At 46.9% G+C, this 18,950-nt stretch overlaps 1 protein-coding gene across 4 annotated transcripts in view; it reads right to left on the minus strand.

The window, feature by feature from the left end:
* Positions 1–9,930: 9,930 nt before the first annotated feature.
* nlgn4xa (neuroligin 4 X-linked a) overlaps positions 9,931–18,950 on the minus strand; it is a 322,177-nt gene continuing 313,157 nt past the window's right edge. For all 4 annotated transcript variants that reach the window (XM_072477361.1, XM_072477358.1, XM_072477360.1 and 1 more), the window contains 2 exons: positions 13,381–14,170; positions 9,931–12,506 (listed from right to left, as the gene is read on the minus strand). In XM_072477361.1, coding sequence (XP_072333462.1) covers positions 11,654–12,506; positions 13,381–14,170 — 1,643 coding nt within the window. In that variant the 3' untranslated portion in view covers positions 9,931–11,653. The remainder of the gene's footprint in view (positions 12,507–13,380; positions 14,171–18,950) is intronic.

Below are 18,950 nucleotides of genomic sequence, written 5' to 3' on the forward strand. Positions count from 1 at the left end.
CGGCCGGCGCATGCGCGGCGTGTGCTGGTGTCATCCCAGTGCATGCGCGGGGGGGGTTCATCTCCGTGACCGCCATTGCGGAGGACCACAGCGGGCGAAGCGGAACAATAGAGTGCCCCCACGGCACAGACCCACCCGCGGATCGGTGGGCCCCGATCGCGGGCCAGGCCACCGTGGGGGCACCTCCCGGGGCCAGATCCCCCTGCACCCCGGAGGCCGCCCGCGCAGCTAGGTCCCGCCGGTAAGTACCTACTCTAATTTACACCGGCAGGACCGGCCGAAAACGGGCCATTGCGGGCCGGAGAATCGCCGGGGGGGGGGGGGCGCTGCCAGCGGCCGCCGACTGGCACGGCGCGATTCCCACCCCCACCAAATCCCCGGCGCTGGAGAATTCGGCAGAAATTCGGCGGGATTCACGGCGCCCCCAGGCGATTCTCCGACCCGGCGGGGGTCGGAGAATCCCGCCCTATGTCATTTCTGGACAATAACTGGCCAGGTTAAACCATAACAATGTGCATTCAGAGGGAATTGGTGCATTAAGTCACAAATTAATGGTCACTGTCGTCAATACAGAAAAGGGCAGTAAGACAGCCTTCAAATATTATTCCGCGGTGAGAAACTCACCTCTTGACACTCCAGAGTCCCAGGCAAAAGTCAGGAGTGTGATAGAATGCTTTCCACTTGCCAGGATGAGTGCAGCTCAAACACTTAAGTTCGATATTCTCAAAGACCAAAGCAGCCCTCCTGATTGGCATCCCATCTTCCACCTTAAGCAGTCACTCACCACCACATGGTGCACACTGTGGCAGCAATGTGCACCATCCACAAGGTACATAGCAAAAATTTCCCAAGGCCTCTTTCAAAAGCTCGACATCGACCATCTCAAAGGGCAAAGGTGCAAGTTTTTCTCCAAGTTGAACACCATCTTGATAAGGACAGCTATCACCATTCCTTATCATTACTAGGTCAAAGTCCAGGAACTCCCTTCCTGACAATACTATGGGTGCACCTGTGGACTGCAGCAGTTCAATGTGGTGTATTGTCACAAAATTCTCAAGAAAAATTAGGTATGGCTCATATGTTGCCCATGATGCCCACAATCCTTGAAGAAAATGTTTCAGGGGTGATGTTACTCAAGCATTCAAGATTATCACCAGAATAGACCAGTCAAATTGTGACAATATGTTCAATATTGACACAAGCCAAGATTGAGGGGGTACAGTCTCAAGTTTAGGAGATAGAAAGTACAAGGTGAGTTTATATTGAAATACTTTCAGAATAGGATGGTAAAAGCCACAATTATGGAAGTCCAAACCCGGACCAGACACCTGTCAGGGGCAGATTATAGTTTGCACACCTGTGTTTCACAGAGGCAATTGTAATGTGTAAAAGTGCAGCTGCCTTCAACAGATTCAATTTTAACTAATAGGGTGTCGAAAAAATGGCTTGTGGGCTTTACATTTTTCAAGAGGAGGGCTAAATTTTCCACAGATCCTTGGAGAGAGAAGGCGCCCTTGTGAGAGGTAAGGTACTCTTTTGGATTGGTCCAATAATACCTTTGGGAAAGATGAGGTGTCCTCTGGGGGAGGTCAGGTGCCATTTTGGAGAGGTCACGTACCCTTTAGAATTGTTAATGTTGGCATGAATATGAGTAAAAAGAGGAAATGCTCTCTCAACCTGTCAAGTTGTTAAGGCATTTAAATCTTATCCTTTAAATTTAAGAACAGTCTGCATTTAAAGAAACAATATAGTGATTCCTATTTCACTTTGTCTGTTGGCATAAGCCTGAGGGTTATCATAGGAATTGTGCTGCATGACTGATTTTACAACCTATCATTGTCACAGTGGGGTGCCTGTCAATTCACAGTTCATTGACAGTTCCAAATGGTTATAAGGTTTTGATGTGAGCCTATGCAGACAAATTGTTTTTATTAGGGATTAAGTATTTTAGGGAAATGTTTGTTTTTCATCGTGATTATTTGGTTGAAAGAATTTCAATGTGGTAAATTGCTTCTTAACAGAGAGTGCTTTCTTTAAATAGTGAAGTCATCAATTGGACATGTAGAACGTAATTTTACTTCAGCACGGCATGGGCCCTGCGATTTGCTCAGGATGGAACTGGTGGATTGACACAGAGGGTGCAAGGGAAAATGGTGGTGGGTGGGGTGCATGAGTTGGCACTAAGTTGGCATTGTGGCTATATAGGGTAATGCAGAGGGGCATAGGGTGGCATGGAATGTATGAGAGGCCTTTGGAGTTGGGTGAGAGGCATGAGTTGGCTTTGGTAATGAGAATAGAAGAACAGAATATTTCGAAAAGACGTTAAAATTGTAAATGTTGACGTTCAGAGGGACTGGGGTACACAAATAAAAGGAGCAGAAAGTTTGCATGCAGGTGCAACAAGCAATTAAGAAGGCAAATGGAAAGTTGACATTTATTGCAGGGGGATTGGAATACAAAAGTGGCTCAGTCTTACTCCAATTGTACAGGGCTTTGGTGAGCCCACGCCTGGGATACATATTTAAGGAAAGATATGCTTCCCTTGGAAAAGGTGCAGTGAAGGTTCACTAGATTAGTCCTTGGCATGAGAGGGTTGTCATTTGCTGTGAGAGGCTGAGTAAATTATGCCTATATTCTCTGAAGTTTAGAAAAATTAGCGACGCTCTCATTGAAATATACAGGGTTCTGATGGGGCCTGGGCAAAGGAGATACTCAGAAGTTCTGGTCACATCATTATAGGATGTGGAAGCATTGGAAAGGGTGCAAAGGAGATTTACCAGGATGCTGCCTGGATTGGAGGGTAGGTCTTATGAGGAAAGGTTGAGGGAGCCAGGGCTTTTCTCTTTGGAGCGGAGGAGAATGAGAGGCGACTTAATAGAGGTTTATAAGATGATGAGGGGGATAGATAGAGTGGACGTTCAGAAACTATTTCCTCGGGTGGATGTAGCTGTTACAAGGGGGCATAATTATAAGGTTTGGGGTGGGAGATATAGGAGGGATGTCCGAGGTAGGTTCTTTACTCAGAGAGTGGTTAGAGTGTGGAATGGACTGTCTGCTGTGATAGTGGAGGTCGGGCACTTTTGGAACTTTCAAGCGGTTATTGGATAGGCACATGGAGCACACCAGAATGACAGGGAGTGGGATAGCTTGATCTTGGTTTCGGACAAAGCTCGGCACAACCTTGAGGGCCGAAGGGCCTGTTCTGTGCTGTACTGTTCTATGTTCTAAGTTGTTTCCCTTGGCTGGGGGCTCTAGAACACAGTGGCATAGTGTCAGGATAAAGGGGCTGATCATTTAGAACTGAGATGAGGAGAAATACCTTCACTCAAAGGGTTGAGAAGAACCTTTGAGGGTTATGGATGCTCCATCGTTGCAGACATTTCAGGCCGGGATAGGCAGATTTTGGTCTCTCAGGGATTTGGAGAGAGGGCGGGAAAGTAGATTTGAAGTTGAAGATTAGCCATGATTGTATTGAATGGTGGAGTGGCTCGAACAGCCATGTAGCACACGCCTGCTCCTATTTCAGATGTTTCTACGTCAGGTGAAAGGTTTGTTGGTTGACATCAGCGGTGCAAAATCTTAGCCTCCTGATCAATGAAATGGATGTGCAATTATCATTATCCTGTGAATAATATATGAAAAGTTCTGTGGATTTCATTGATCCTGGTTGAAAGGATGCATGAAGGAAGTTATAATCAATGTTATTTGCTGGAAATTACACAGTCTCACAATGATAACTGCTGATCTTCTGAATTCCTTCAATCCAGAGCTGGACCTGTATCTGTCTGGGGAGGGAATCATCTCGTACAAGAGTTAGGCCCTGTTTCACACTCCTCAGGGCTAGAGTTGGCCCGTGCACTAGCTTTGCTCATGTAAAGTGCTTGGAGAGGTATTCCAGACATTTTCTCTGGCACAGTGGCACAACGGTTAGCGCTGCTGCCTCACAGCGCCAGGGACCCGGGTTTGATTCCAGCCTTGGGTGCTTGTCTGGGTGGGGTTTGCACATGCTCTATCTTCCTGGCTACTTTACACCATTATTACTCGTTTTAAAATGGGCAAATAGTTGGACTGCTAAAATGGCCATGGCTGACCACATGATGGTGGTTCTGGAAGTTTCTGAGCAGTTATGATTGGACAAAGGCTAACCCATCAAACTCCTGGAATGTAACACTCCTTGAATTGCATGAACATGCCAGCCAAGCCAACACAAGGGGCTAGTAGAAGAGGCGACTGCACCAGCCAACTCTGGACAAAGCAGAGCTATTGAGACCCCTCGGCCCCAACATTGCGCGAATGATTCTCTGTGCAAAATGCAATGGGGCTGGATTCTCCTCTGTTTCGCCGGCAACGCACTCACGCCCGCGGATTTCCCGACGGCATGGGGGGGGCTGCTCACAATGGGAAACCTCATTGACCGGCTGCTGGGACAGAGAATCCCACCGCCGGGGTGAGGGGGGGTGGGGGGCCACCAGAAAGCGGGTGCGGCGGGACAGAGAATCCCGCCTAATTTGTTTTAACGAGGGGGCCTCGTTAGCTGAACAGCTCAACTCAAAACATGACCAAGGCATGAATTGCTTTAATTATACAGCTTTTGGGTCCCATCTTCAGGCACGGTTCAGCCTCAGAAGAGGACTCTGCTTACCATTTACCACCTAACAGGGAGCAAAGTAAAGAGCTCTGACCAAGTTTAAAATTGCCTGGTCCTCACCTACACTGTGTTCCACGGCAACATTTGAACATCTGAATCTGAGTCGACAAGGCTAATTCATCTCTGTCTTCTCCCATCATGCAAGTCATCACTTCTGGAAAGGTGGATCACCCTGCATCAGTTTCAGACAGCTAACATCTCTGAAGGAATACACCATTGGTTTTTTTTGACTGCGCTCTGGATTCACATGAAACCATAATTATTATTTTCTTGTCTGTGGTCTTGGCCCAAACTCCTCTCGCCCCTCTTTTACTCTATGGATATACCTGGGGTTACGTGGCGACACCCCCCCCCCACCCCCCCTCCACATTTTGAGTGCTTGTCAAATAAACTAACCCTCTGATCTTACCCCATCCCAAGTTTGCCGTGGGGTTATCAATGGAGGATCGGATCACTCCCCAAACCGAAGGGTTGAGGAAAATACAGCACACCACTTATAAAAGGGGGAAATAAAAAAAAAACCTTCTGCGTACTGATTGGTAGTGAGAGGAGAAAACAAGGCCGGTCTAAATTAAATTCCCCACTCTCTGTAAGAGTCATCAATCCGAAACCCTGGGTGCGATTTTAACTCACTCCAAACCCGTTCATTGAAAAACTAAAATCCGGCCGTTGACTCTGTTTCTCTCGCTACAGAGGCTGCCCAGAACTGCTGAGCAGATCCAGCATTTTATGCTCTTATTTTTGATTTCCAGCATTGACATGACTTTGTTCTTGCCTGAGTTTGCATCTGTTCTTTCGCTTTTCTGAGAAGATTGTGCAGTTTGAGGGTTGAATGGTGGGTGTCCGTATTGCGGCACTTAGCACCACAATCATAGGTGACACGTCAAGTAGGCAGGTGGATGTTTTCCTGTCCATCATTTTTCATCTGCTCATAGGTATCAGTTGCACAGGGGCAGCAGTGTGTACCATCTACAAGGTGCACTGCAGGAACTCACCAAGACTCCTTGAACAGCCCCTTCCAAACCTGCGACCCCTACGATGTAAGACAAGGGCAGCAGATGCATGGGAACCCCACCACAAGGGGGTTCCCTCCAAGTCACGCACCATCCTGACTTGGAAATATATCGCCGTTCCTTCACTGTCGCAGGGTCAAAATCTTGGAACTCCCTCCCTAACAGCACTGTGGGTTTACCTACGCTACACGGACCGCAGCGGTTCAAGGAGGACAAATGGTTGGACCACCTTCCCAAGGGAAACTAGGTATGGGTAAGGAATGCTGGCCCAGCCAGCGAACACCACATCCCGTGAGCGAATAAAAAAGTTTATGAAGTCCTCAGTTGATTCCTGTTGGCAAAAGATCAGATGTGAATGCAAAGCAGGTTTCCATTGCAATGAGGAAGAGGTTTCCCTGCCTTATTATAGAACAAAAATATTTGCATTTCTGTAACACATTTCACCATGATAGGATACCCTGAGGCACTTTACAATCAATGTACCACATATTGGATCTCCATCACAAGCTAACTGTAATGAAATATGACATGACAATCAATTTAGCCGCAGCAGGGAACCAGGAGACGGCAAGGTTAGATCTGACGTAAATAATATTGGACTTTTATATGTGCACTTTATTTCAATGCAGTTTTGAGAAATCGGTCGTCCTTATATTATAATGATAACTTTGACAAAGAGTCATCCAGGCTCGAAATGTTCGCTCCGTTCTCTCTCCACAGATGCTGGCAGACCAGCTGAGACTTTCCAACATTTGTTGTCTTTGATTCTTATTTTATGCTGTTTTAAGAGAAAGGAAAGAAAGACTTGCCTTTTTACAGTACTTTTCACGAGCACCGCGCCTCCCGAAGCCAATGTAACACTTTTTAAAAATGTTGCCACTATTGTCATGTAGGAAACACGGCAGCCAATTCACACACAGCAAGATCCCACCCACCGTGTGATGTCAGTTGTGGGATGAATATTGTTCAGGACACAGGGGAGAATGCCCCTGCTCCTCTTCAAAGGAGGGCCTTCGATTTTTACTACCCACGCCAGCAGGCGGATGGAGCCTTGGCTTAGGGTCTCTACTGGGATTTCCAACCAATGTCGTGCTTCGTCAGTAAAGGAGTTTATTTTGGCAGGAATAGATAAGGGGTGGCATGGCAGCACAGTGGTTAGCACTGTTGCTTCACAGTGCCAGGGTCCCCGGTTCGATTCCTGGTTTGGGTCACTGCCTGTGCGGAGTCTGCATGTTCTCCCTGTGTCTGAAAGACGTGCTTGTTAGGTGAATTGGACGTTCTAAATTCTCCCTCTGTGTACCCGTACAGGTGGAATGTGGTGACTAGGGGTTTTTCACAGTAACTTCATTGCAGTGTTAATGTAAGCCTACTTGTGACACTAATAAAGATTATTAATATTAACAAGGGCCCCAAGTTCGCACATTTTACTGAGCAGCCTGAATATTGAAGAGAGGCATCAATCTGTTCTGGTTTTGGGAGTGGATTAGGAAGTCACTAAGTAATATGCTCCTCTAATTTACACTGTCAGCCTGTACCACGGGACCCATGTAATAAGAGTAACCCATTTCTCAAGCTTGTGGTCTTTGTCTCCTGTATTGTATTGCCTCTGTTGGCAGTGATCATGTTACTGGACATATTTTTGAGAGCTTTGTTTGAATGTTGTCTGGCCAAGATTTGCTACCTCACTCACAAATGCAGAAAACTAGCAAACCACTGGCACAGTATAACTTGACGCTCCCCCCTCCCCCCCCCCAAAAAAAACGGCATGAATATAGATTCATCAAATATGTGGCTGTCCCTTTGTCCCACCACTGACAGTCACTGCAACTAACCACCGAGCCACCTTCCCTTCAATCTTCAGGTGACTTGCCCTCAAACGTTGTTTGGTCATGCCCTGTGAAATCCCTTGGGATGTTTTATTACATTGAAGGTGCTATGCAAATGCAAGTTGTTGCTGTTGTTTAACTCCCTTGCTTTAAATGATGCATTTTGGTATGAAGAATATGCAGAGACAAAATAAAGGGTAACATTCTTAAGGAGCAGAAGGACCTGGGTGAAGACCATTGAAGGTGGCAAGACAGGTGAACAGAGCAGTTAAAAAAGTAGATGGTATTCTGGACTTTATTAATGGGGGCATAGGGTGCAAGAGCGAGGAGGGGATGCTGAACTTATACAAAATGTGGAGATGCCGGCGTTGGACTGGGGTGAGCAGTCTTACAACACCTTCACCTGAGGACGGAGCAGCGCTCCGAAAGCTAGTGTTTGAAACAAACCTGTTGGACTTTAACCTGGTGTTGTAAGACTTCTTACTGAACTTATACAAGACACTAGTCAGACCTTAGCTGGAATATTGTGCACAGTTCTGGACACCACACTGTAGGACGGATGTGAACACTTTGGAGTGAGGAAGAGGCGTAACGAGAATGTTTCGTGGGATGAGAAACTTCAGTGATGAGGATAGATTGGAGAGGTTGGGACTGTTCTCCTTGGCGAGAAAAGGAGATGGAGATTTGATAGAGATGTTCAAAGTCATGAGGGGGCTGGACAGAGACGACAGGGAGAAACTGTTAGCGCTTATGAAATTATCAAAAACGAGAGGGCACAGATTTAAAGATTTGCAAAACAAGGAAATGTGACGTGAGAAAAAACGTTTTCACACAACGAGTGGTTGGGGTCTGGGATGCGCTGCCTGAAAGTGTGGTGGAAGCAGGTTCAATCGAGGCATTCAAGACGGCGTTACATGATTATTTTAAGAGAAACAATGTTCAGGGGTACAGGGAAAAGGCAGGAGAACGGCACGAAGCCAGGATGCTCGTTTGGCGAGCTGGTGCAGGCACGATGGGCCGAATGGCCTCCATCTGCACCGTAACAACACTGATTCTGTGAAATGTTTCATGACGACTGTTGTCGATTGTTGTAAATGTCACTACTGCCGTTCAGAGAAGAAAACCCTCTGTACTTCTCCAATACAGACCCATACTTAATTTAACTTAACCGCCCTTTGAAATGACCCAGCAAGACACTTAGTTCAAGGGCAGTCAGGAATGGGCAATAGGGCGGCAGGGTAGCACAGTGATTAGCACTATTGCTTCACAGCTCCAGGGACAAGGGTTTGATTCCCGGCTTGAGTTATTGTCTGTGCATAGTCTGCACGATCTCCCTAGGTCTGCGTCGGTTTCCTCCGGGCACTCCGGTTTCCTCCCACAAGTCCCGAAAAACGTGCTTGTTAGGTGAACTGGACATTCTGAATTCTCTCTCAGCGCACCCGAACAGGCGCCGGAATGTGGCGACTAGGGGCTTTCCACACTAACTTCATTGCAGTGCTAATGTAAGCATACTTGTGCCACTAATTAAGATTATTATTATAAATACTGGCCCAGACAGTAATTACCACATCCTGTGAAAGCACACTGGGCTAAATCGCTGGCTTTGAAAGCAGACCAAGGCAGGCCAGCAGCACGGTTCAATTCCCGTACCAGCCTCACCGAACAGGCGCCGGAATGTGGCGACTAGGGGCTTTTCACAGTAACTTCAGTGAAGCCTACTTGTGACAATAAGCAATTTTCATTTCATTTCATTTCATGATAGATTGAAATGGTAGCTTGAAAACTTGAAATACGGTTTTTCTTTAAATCCTGAAGTAAGAATCGGTGGAAGTGACCATGAAGCAGGCGCACTGTTGAAAAACCACAATTAATAATAATAATAATCTTTTATCGTCACAAATAGGCTTACATTAACACCGCAATGACGTTACTGTGAAAAGTCCCTAGTCGCCACACCCCGGCGCCTGTTCGGGTACATAGAGGGAGAATTCAGAATTCTCAGCTGGTACGGGAATTGAACCCGCGCTGCTGGCCTTGTTCTGCATCACAAACCAGCTGTCTAGCCCACTGGGCTAAACCAGCCCCAATTAATTCGGTAACCCCCTTTAGAAAAGGGAATTTGCCATCCTTAGGCAATCTGGCCTCTCTGTGACTCAGTCCCACACCATCATGGTTGAGGTTGGCTGCCCTCAGCAGTGGTGGGGAAAGGCGCTCAAATGACTGCATCTCCTTCTCAGGGCAGTAAATGCCGAGCTTGCCAGCAGTACACGGACCCTGAGGGCGAATTTTAAAGTTTCCATTTAAAACAGAGGATGAGGAACATCACACAAATGCATCAAAATGGCCGGAATATTGAAGGCAGCGAAAACATTGGACCTGGGGTGGTGTGGAGTTCCTCTGGGGGTACGAGCAATATAATTATACAGAACAAAAGTACAATAAATTAGAAAATAGTGTGATCATTTTATTTAAAAAAGCTGCTGAAAATTTTATATATATATATATGTCCAGCCAAAAGGTCATTGTCTATTATCACTTAAGGCAAACAAAAGTTGAACGGAAACATATACATCGATATACTACATTTAGAGACCCTTCGTGCTTTAAAATGGATAGGACATAATGAGGGAAAAAATGCACACAGTCAACAAGATTCAAATGAAAGTCTATTACTTGTATTCTAGGTTTGTGTCCTTACGAGGCAAGTTTCTCCCAGTGGGGAATGAATTTTCAATCTCTGCGTTATTCCCTTGACCTTTGTATCCCAGACATCATGAAGCTCGTGGAGTAAAAAAGTTTCATTACGGACCTTCTAGAATTGCTACACACTCTTACAAACCTGACTAAACCAATTGCCTTCCCTCAGTCACATCGCCTGGACCTGCTATCCAAATTGAGTCAATAATCAGGTTCCTGCCTGCCCCCCCCCCCCCCCCGCCCTCCCCCCGAAGGCAAATAACAAAAGCGTTGTACTGAAGAAGTGACATAAGATGGACGATGAGGGAAAACTATTTTTGTCTGCTCTTAATATTAACAGTATTGTTTATTTGTAAACCCTCCCCATCCCACCTAACCGTCTGCTCGTCCTCTCGAATGAATCCCACTTCGCCTCGCGACCCATTTTTCCTTTCTCAGAACGTACCAAAAGAAAATACCGATTCACAGTCGCTCGCTACGATACTTAAACATGCACTAACATAATCTAAAACAGAGATAAGCTAAGTTACATAGAAGAAATGTTTCGGGCAGTAAGCATAAGCGAGCACCAATATCTTCTACAGAGGTTGATGTTACGAATTCCCAAGACTCAAAAGTACTCCAAGAACCATATTATCCATGGAAAGTAATTGGTGGAGGACGGAGATGTATCTACAGAAAGAACATGGTAGAAAGCACAAGCTGTCCAAAAGCTGATTCTTTTAAACTTAAAAAGAACAATAAAAGCTTTTTTTGTTTAACCCACAGCTATTTACAAATGTTTACAAAGTTTCATAAATACAGTTCAGAAGGACAAGTTGGTCTTACTTCATACAGACTTGGGATCCACGCAACTGAATTGTCCTTTCAGCGGTGAAACACCATCATATTCATCAATTGGAGTACAGCACACATTTCAAAGCAAAAAAAAATCCTTTTGTTCAGTAATCAATCCTGGCAGTAAGGGTATAACACAACATGGCACATTGAAGATACTGTACAGTCACTTACTTTGAAACTAGAGCAATCCTTTGTTCAATACACTGTCCCGTAGTTTATATTTCCCAGTCTCTGCCAGATGGTCATAAAGAGCCCATTCCCTGTGTGGTTGGACTGAGCTGTCAGTTTCTGAGGGATCCATCTGATACAGTGGATTGTGAAATTAGTTTTCAAATGTTCACCATTTATAAAAGACTGATGCTGTTTCTTCTGATTGTAGAATGCACTGTTACTTTTCTGTCTTTCCCCCATTAATTTTCACTCCCCAGTATTGAAACTGCGAAAGTGAATATATGAACCCCCCCCACCCCCCACCCCCAAATAAGTAGCTACTCAATACTTGTCTTCTACTTGTAGGATCCAGATGGTTTTCTGACAAGTTCTGCTTCAACTCTTGTTAAAATCATTTCAAAAATGAGCTTTCTACCCAAATAAGGAGCCACGAATGGGGGACACCGCGACGAAGGGAGCTATACTCGAGTCGTCGAATGTGCGTGGGGCAAATTCGTACTGTTCTGGCCTCCGGTGAAAGTATTGAAGGTGTGTAATTGCTGCATCCCAGCCAACGTGTTCGGGATCATGGTGATGGTGTTGGGCGTCATGAGCGGGATATCGTCTGGAGACCTCCGCAGGGTGAGGGTGTAGTCGGGCGGGCAGGTGAGCCTCAGGGTGTCGTGGGTCTGCATCGACTCGCACTCGTGGTCGTGGTCCATCTGCTTCATCTGCAGCGACAATATCTCCTCGTTCTGCAGGTGGGCCAGGTCGTTGGCGGTGCCGCGCTGCGGGCTCTGCCGCCGGTGCGTCTCGTGGCGCCGCTTGTCCTTCTTGTAGTAGAGGGCGGCGAAGGCCAGGATGTTGAGGAAGAGCAAGGAGGCCCCCACCGCGATGGTGACGCTCAGCTCGGTGGAGTAGTCCCGCTTGTCCTCAATCAGGACCGTTGTTTCGTCGGGGTTCGACTTGTGGGTCTCTTTCGCCTGCTTGGGGTTGTGGGAGGGAGTCAAGGGTGGCCGTTTGGTGGTGGAAGACCATAATTTCCCTGGGGCCCGCCTGGTCACATACGGGAACGGAGTGGAGTCCGTCTGCGGGACCTTTGTGGTGGTTGACACGTACTGGAAGATCTCATTCAGATTGTGCAAATGGGGGACAAGCTCCAGCCAGAAGGCTACCTTTGTGGCCCGGTAGTGTTCCCGCACCCTTGGCTTCAGGCCAATGTGAAGGTACAGTTGATCCTTCGGGTTGTACTTTGACCAGGCAACCTCCTCAAACCGATTCGGTTTTGTGTGGATGAACTTTGTGTCTTGTGGAACCGGCTGATTGGGGTCACTGAAATACAACATGGAAGGGAATCAGAAAATAATTTCAACACACACAAAAATTCCAAATGGTTTCCGCCAACAGGTTTGCGGCAAGATTATTTTGGGCAGGGAACCTAACTGACTTTCAGTGGCTCAGGGTAAGGCGCACGGCAACTGTCGGAATACCAGCCCCTCCCCTCCTCCCGAGTGATGTGAATTTGAGGCCTAGGCCGTTCAAAACTCCTGGGGCTCAGTTACTACGTGCCATCCTGAGACATGCACAAAACCAAGATTGTAGCTCGAGCCTGGAGGCCATGATAGAAACCAACGCGATGAAAGCGGAGTCAAGTTCCAGAAAGAGACGATGATTCCATTCCACAACATTAAATCCCAGGCCTTGAAGAGCGAAATTTACCCTATCGTCTTTCAGACATGGGAGCCCCAAGGCTTTCACAAGTATTCACAGGAATACAATGGGCAAATATTGCACAGTAAGTTCTCACAAACAGCAATGAGATCACATCCCGATATCGCTTTTGGTGATGTTGGCTGAGCTGTAAGTGTTGGCCATGCCACCAATGAAACTCCCCCGCTATTCTTTAAAGAGAATTCCAAACCTTTTTCACGTTGAGAGAACAATTGTGGGCCTAAATTTCGTGCTTCACCTGAAGGACAGCACCTTCCAGTAGTCCCAGCCTAGAGTTTGTTCTCAAGCCCCGTGGAGTGGAACTTGAACCCTCAACCTTCTGATTCACAGGCATGGGTGCTATCAACTAAACCACGGCGGACACTATATTCCTTTAAGTTAGCCCTACAAGTTGTGTCGCTCTTGAAATAAATTCATGAGTTTAATCTAAAAAAAACTCCCAAAATTTCAAAGACTCTGTGTAAAGTCTGCTTACCCGGTTTTGGCAAAGTTGGTCCAGTAGGTCATGACCACGGCGCTGAGCATCACGTCGTTCTTTGAAAAGTTGCAAGGGAAAAGCTCAGTGGGTCCAATCATGGGGACACCAAAGACATAGGGGACCTCATCGCCATGGGCAGCATCAGACCAGCCTGGCTTCATGTCACTCTGGCAGTGGTGGTAGAAGGCGTAGAAATAGGTGGGTGAGCCGTACTGTGCATGCAGGTCGGCCGTGGCCACCGCCGGCGCCACCCATTGGTGGTCGGTGAACAGCGCCACCAGGGTTTTGCGACGCGTCTCTGGGTTCTCCTTGTCCGCCCAGTCGGTGTACATGAACTTGATGGTCTCCCGCAGGGTGTCCTTCCCCTCCGGGTAGCCGTAGAGATTGTCGACAAAGTTGGAGACGGCAAAGTCAAAGTCGCTGGCCGAGATGCCGTCCTCGTTGTCCACCATGTTCTCCACGAATTTAAGCCCCTCTCCTTGGTTGACCCCCAGCATGATGTCATAGTTGAGGAACTCGCCCTGCTCCATCAGGATCTGGGGGTCATCGGGAATGACGTCACCATCGATCACTGGCCCGAAGGCGATGTGGTAACGGGCGGGCATGATGTCCTGCTCAATCAGCTCCTTGTAGGTCTTCATTCGCAGGCACTCCACCAGGTCAATGGTGTCGAGCATGCTGCAGCCAACCTTCTCAGCCAACAGCCGGGTGTACTTGGCAGGCTGGTAGTTGACAGCCCAGCTGGATAAGGCTGTTCCACTCTGGATGATCGCCTTCTGGAACAGACCTGTTGATTCAAGAAGATAATAGGAGAAACAATTTAATAATAACATAAAACAGAGGGGGTAGGAGAGCATGAAATCGAGGAAGTCAGAGCAGAAAAAGGCTCATGTGGAACATAGGATCATAAGAAGTAGGAGCAGGAGTAGATCTTACAGCTTGTTGAGTCTGCTCCGCCATTCAATACGATCAGGGCTGATCTTCAGCTTGAAGTCAATTTTCCCTCCATCTCCCCACATCCCTTAATTCCTGGAGATGCCAAAATCTGTCTATCTCAGCCTTAAATGAATTGAACAATGGAGCATCCACAACCCTCCAGAGTTGAGTATTCCAAAGATTCACAACCCTTTGAGTGAAGTACTTTCTCCTCGTCTCAGTCCTAAATGATTGACCCCCTCATCCTAATAATAATAATCTTTATTATTGTCACAAGTGGGCTTACATTAACACTGCAATGAAGTTACTGTGAAAAGCCCCTAGTCGCCACATTCCGGCGCCTGTTCGGGTACACAGAGGGAGAATTCAGAATGACCAGTCCACCTAACAAGCACGTCTTTCGGGACTTGTGGAAGGAAACCGGAGCACCCGGAGGAAACCCACCCAGACACGGGGAGAACGTGCAGACTCCGCACGTATAGTGACCAAAGCCGGGAATCGAACCCTCTGTTGATGAACAGTGGCAAATATTTAAGGAAATATTCAATTCCTCCCAACTAAAATATATTCCAGAGGAAGAAAGGTTGTAGGGGGGGAAAATGCATTTTAGGCTAGGAGGTTAAAGATAAGATAAAGACAAAACCTCAGGCCTGCCAGAGGCAGGCTGGAGGATTAGGAAACTTTTAAAGACTTTTAAAGATGGTTACTAAAAAGGTAATTAAAAAAACCCAAAAGTAAATTATGAAAGAAATCGAGCGCAAATTATAAAAATGGATAGCAAACGATTCTATAATTACATAAAAGGGAACATTGCAACTAAAGTCAAGAATGATTCCTTAGCGGACGCAACTGGTGACTTAATAATGGGGAACACAGAAATGGCAGAGGTACTAAATTAATATTTTGCCTCAGTTTTCATGGTGGAAAACACTGGAACCATCCCAATAGTAACAGGTAACGCAGAGGTTGTTGAAAAGGAGCAACTTAAAAGAGTCATCATCATTAGGGAATAAGTACTGAGTAAACTATTAGGATTAAAGGCAGACAAATCCCCAGGGCCTAATGGCCTATATCCTCGGGTCTTAAAGGAATTGGCAGCAAAGGTAGTGGGGGCATTGGTTATAACACAATAATAATATAATAATCTTTATTATTGTCACAAGTAGGCTTACATTAACACTGTAATGACGTTGCTGTGAAAATCCCCTAGTCGCCACACTCCGGCGCCTGTTCAGGTACACGGAGGGAGAATTCAGAATGTCCAATTCACCTAACAGCACATCTTTCGGGACTTGTGGGAGAAAACCGGAGGAAACTTACGCAGACACGGGGAGAACGTGCAGACTCCGTACAGACAGTGACCCAAGCCGGGAATCGAACCTGGGAACCTGGCGCTGTGAAGCAATAGTGCTAACCACTGTTATGTCCCAACAAGGGGAAAAATCCATTCCATATCTATCCTGTCAATCCACTTTAATCTTGTGTACCACCATTAGATTTCCTGGGCATGATTTAACGGGCTCGCCGCCCGGCTTGGTGTCAGGATGAGGCTGTTGAATTTCGCGAGAGGCCTCTGGCGAGATCTGCGTCTCTCCAAATGTTTCCCCAGATTTAACGGCATCTCTTGAGACGTCACAATCTGGATATCGCCCCCACTGGGCGTGATCCAGGACAGCGTATTTAAATGAGCCATTACACTAATTTGAATGTGTGTTCATGGGATTCTCGTGGCACCCAGGACCTCTGTAAGCCAACTTGTGACAATGAAGAGTATTATTATTATTACATTCTGGAACGAGAGGCCTCTGTTTTAGGCTAAGGGGTGGAAGACTGAAAACAGAATTGAGGAGGTGTTACTCCATTCAAAGGGTGGCGAATCTGTGGAATTCTCTACCCATAATACAGTGGGTGCTGGAACCCAAAACAAATTTAAGGAGGGGACAAATGGGTCTTTAATTAGTCGCGGGATGAAGGGTTCTGGGTAGCGGGCAGAAAGGTGGAGATGAGGCCGAGATGCGATCAGCCATGATCATATTGAATGGCAGAGATGACTCGAGGGGCTGAATCACCTACTTCTGCTCCTAGTTCTAATGTTATAACAGGATGGAAACAGATCATTGGGCCCAATTGATCTAAATCGATGTTAGTGCTCCTGTACATGTCCCCTCACGACACACTTTACTACACTTCACCTCACCTACTCACCCAGCTATTACTTAGTTTCACTGTCCAACCATTCATGAAGTCCCTCCTGAATTTCCGATTGGACTTATTGTTGTCATAGCGATCTGGCTCAGGACAGCTCCTCTGCTCATTTCGTCATGCCTCGCCGTCCCGTACTTTCCTCTTCAGTTACTCGCGGGAGCCTCCCATTTTCCATTTCAGTGAACAACATGTATGATCATGGAAAAGGGCACATGAGGTGATATTTCCATTCCCTTTCTCATGTGCGCTTAAAGGAAATGCAAGTACTCTTCCTGAAGGACCCTCCGCCTGCAAGCGGCCACGGACCTTCAAGCTCTTCCCCCGTCGCCATCAAAACTTTGCTTGTTCGCCCGGCATCGGCCATGGCTCGTAGCCCTGAGCATGGGACTCTCACCTGGGCCTGGGGCTTGTCGCAAAAGGGCAGGGACCACCGACCCCCTGAGGTCCCAAATGACCCTGCTACGCTGATCTATTTGTGACGACTAGCTTATAATTATAGCTGTTCGCTTTGGTCTTGCCCGCAAACGAAAATACCTTCTCTACATCTATGCTGACAAACCCTTGTTTAATTTAATGAACGATAATATGCGGCACACTGGCTAATTACCAGATAGTAATATCCTTCACAGATTGTTCCTACCATTGCATATTACAGGTATATAACACAGCCAGCGTAAGCAATGATGGTTGTATTATTATGAAGGCTTCACGTTCGCAGTTTTCATTTGCCCTATTCATTGCCTGCCTACACAATGAGCATCAACAGGTTATTCTCCAGTGGGTGCCAGCGCAGCTGCACTGGACTGATTCCTGCAATGAAAGGACTGTCCAGTGAGGCGGTATTGAGTTGGCTGGGCCAATATTCCTTGGAGTTTAGTAGAATGAGAAGTGATGTCATTGAAAGCACAAGATTCTAAGGGGCCTTGAGTAGGTAGACGTTGAGAGATCAATATCCCTGGATGTAGAGTCAAGAACCAGGGGGCTGGTTTAGCACACGGCTAAATCTCTGGCTTTTAAAGCAGGCCAACAGCACGGTTCAATTCCCGTACCAGCCTCCCTGAACAGGCGCCGGAATGTGGCGACTAGGGGCTTTTTGGGCAGCACGGTAGCATTGTGGATAGCACAATTGCTTCACAGCTCCAGGGTCCCAGGTTCGATTCTGGCTTGGGTCACTGTCTGTGCGGAGTCTGCACATCCTCCCCGTATGTGCGTGGGTTTCCTCCGGGTGCTCCGGTTTCCTCCCACAGTCCAAAGATGTGCAGGTTAGGTGGATTGGCCATGATAAATTGCCCTTAGTGTCCAAAATTGCCTTTAGTGTAGGGTGGGGTTGCTGGGTTATGGGGATAGGGTGGAGGTGTTGACCTTGGGTAGGGTGCTCTTTCCAAGAGCCGGTGCGGACTCGATGGGCCGAATGGCCTCCTTCTGTACTGTAAATTCTATGATAATCTATGATGTTCACAGCAACTTCATTGAAGCCTACTTGTGACAATAAGCGATTTTCATTTTCATGTGTCTCAGGATAGGGAAATGGGCTATTTCAGGCTGAAATGAGGAGAAATGTCTTGACTCGGGGTTGTGAGTTGTTACAATTCTCCAGCCCAGGATGCTCTGTCGTCAAGTGAATTCATGTCTGAGGTTTGTGGGCGCCGGGGAATCGAGGGGTTTGGGAATCGGACAAGAAAGTGCAGGTTAAGGGCCTGTATTGGGCCATGGGACAGCAGCACAACCAATATCATCGCCGTCGCTTGTAAAATCATGGCCGGATCATGCGGGCTGGCAGTGGGCATGGTGTCTGATTTCTGTTTCACCTGCCTGCTTCCCAACTCAAAGAGTGATGAGAACGTGATTAACGTCGTGGATGCATCTCAGGGGAAGCCATGTAAGTACACGATGGAAGAAAGAAACAGAAGGATCGTCCAGTAGGATTAGATGAAGTAGTGTGAGTGACAACGTATAAGCCCAATTGGGCCCAATGACCTGACTCTGTGTTCCATTTTCCATGAAAGCAAGCAAAAAAAAATTTCTTGCAATTTTCCTCTTTTGCAAAGATCGTCTAACTTTTTCTTCATGGAGAGTGCTCGTTCAGCAAGCACTCCTGAACAGGATAGATTTGTTAACTTTACCTATGGTCGTTTGATAGGACAGAGCTTGAATATTGCTGAAAAGAGAGACACATTGTCGCAGCTTTTCAGCTTGCACTCAGCGGGACAAACACAAGAATGTCAAATTTCAAACTATTGCAACAATTTATACTACAGGAGAAAAAATTGTGCTGGCTGATTGGCAAGCCAATCCTGATTGGCTGAGGCGGTGCGACGGGGGAAGCGATGGGGAACCATAGTTTCCCCAAGTTCCTGGGTAATTCAAAAAAAGGTGCAAGGTTTGAACATGCTCTTTTTGTTTGCAGAGCATGGGTCCCTGCCTGT

This window comes from Scyliorhinus torazame, chromosome 15, assembly GCF_047496885.1.
Source record: "Scyliorhinus torazame isolate Kashiwa2021f chromosome 15, sScyTor2.1, whole genome shotgun sequence".
NCBI lineage: Eukaryota > Metazoa > Chordata > Chondrichthyes > Carcharhiniformes > Scyliorhinidae > Scyliorhinus > Scyliorhinus torazame.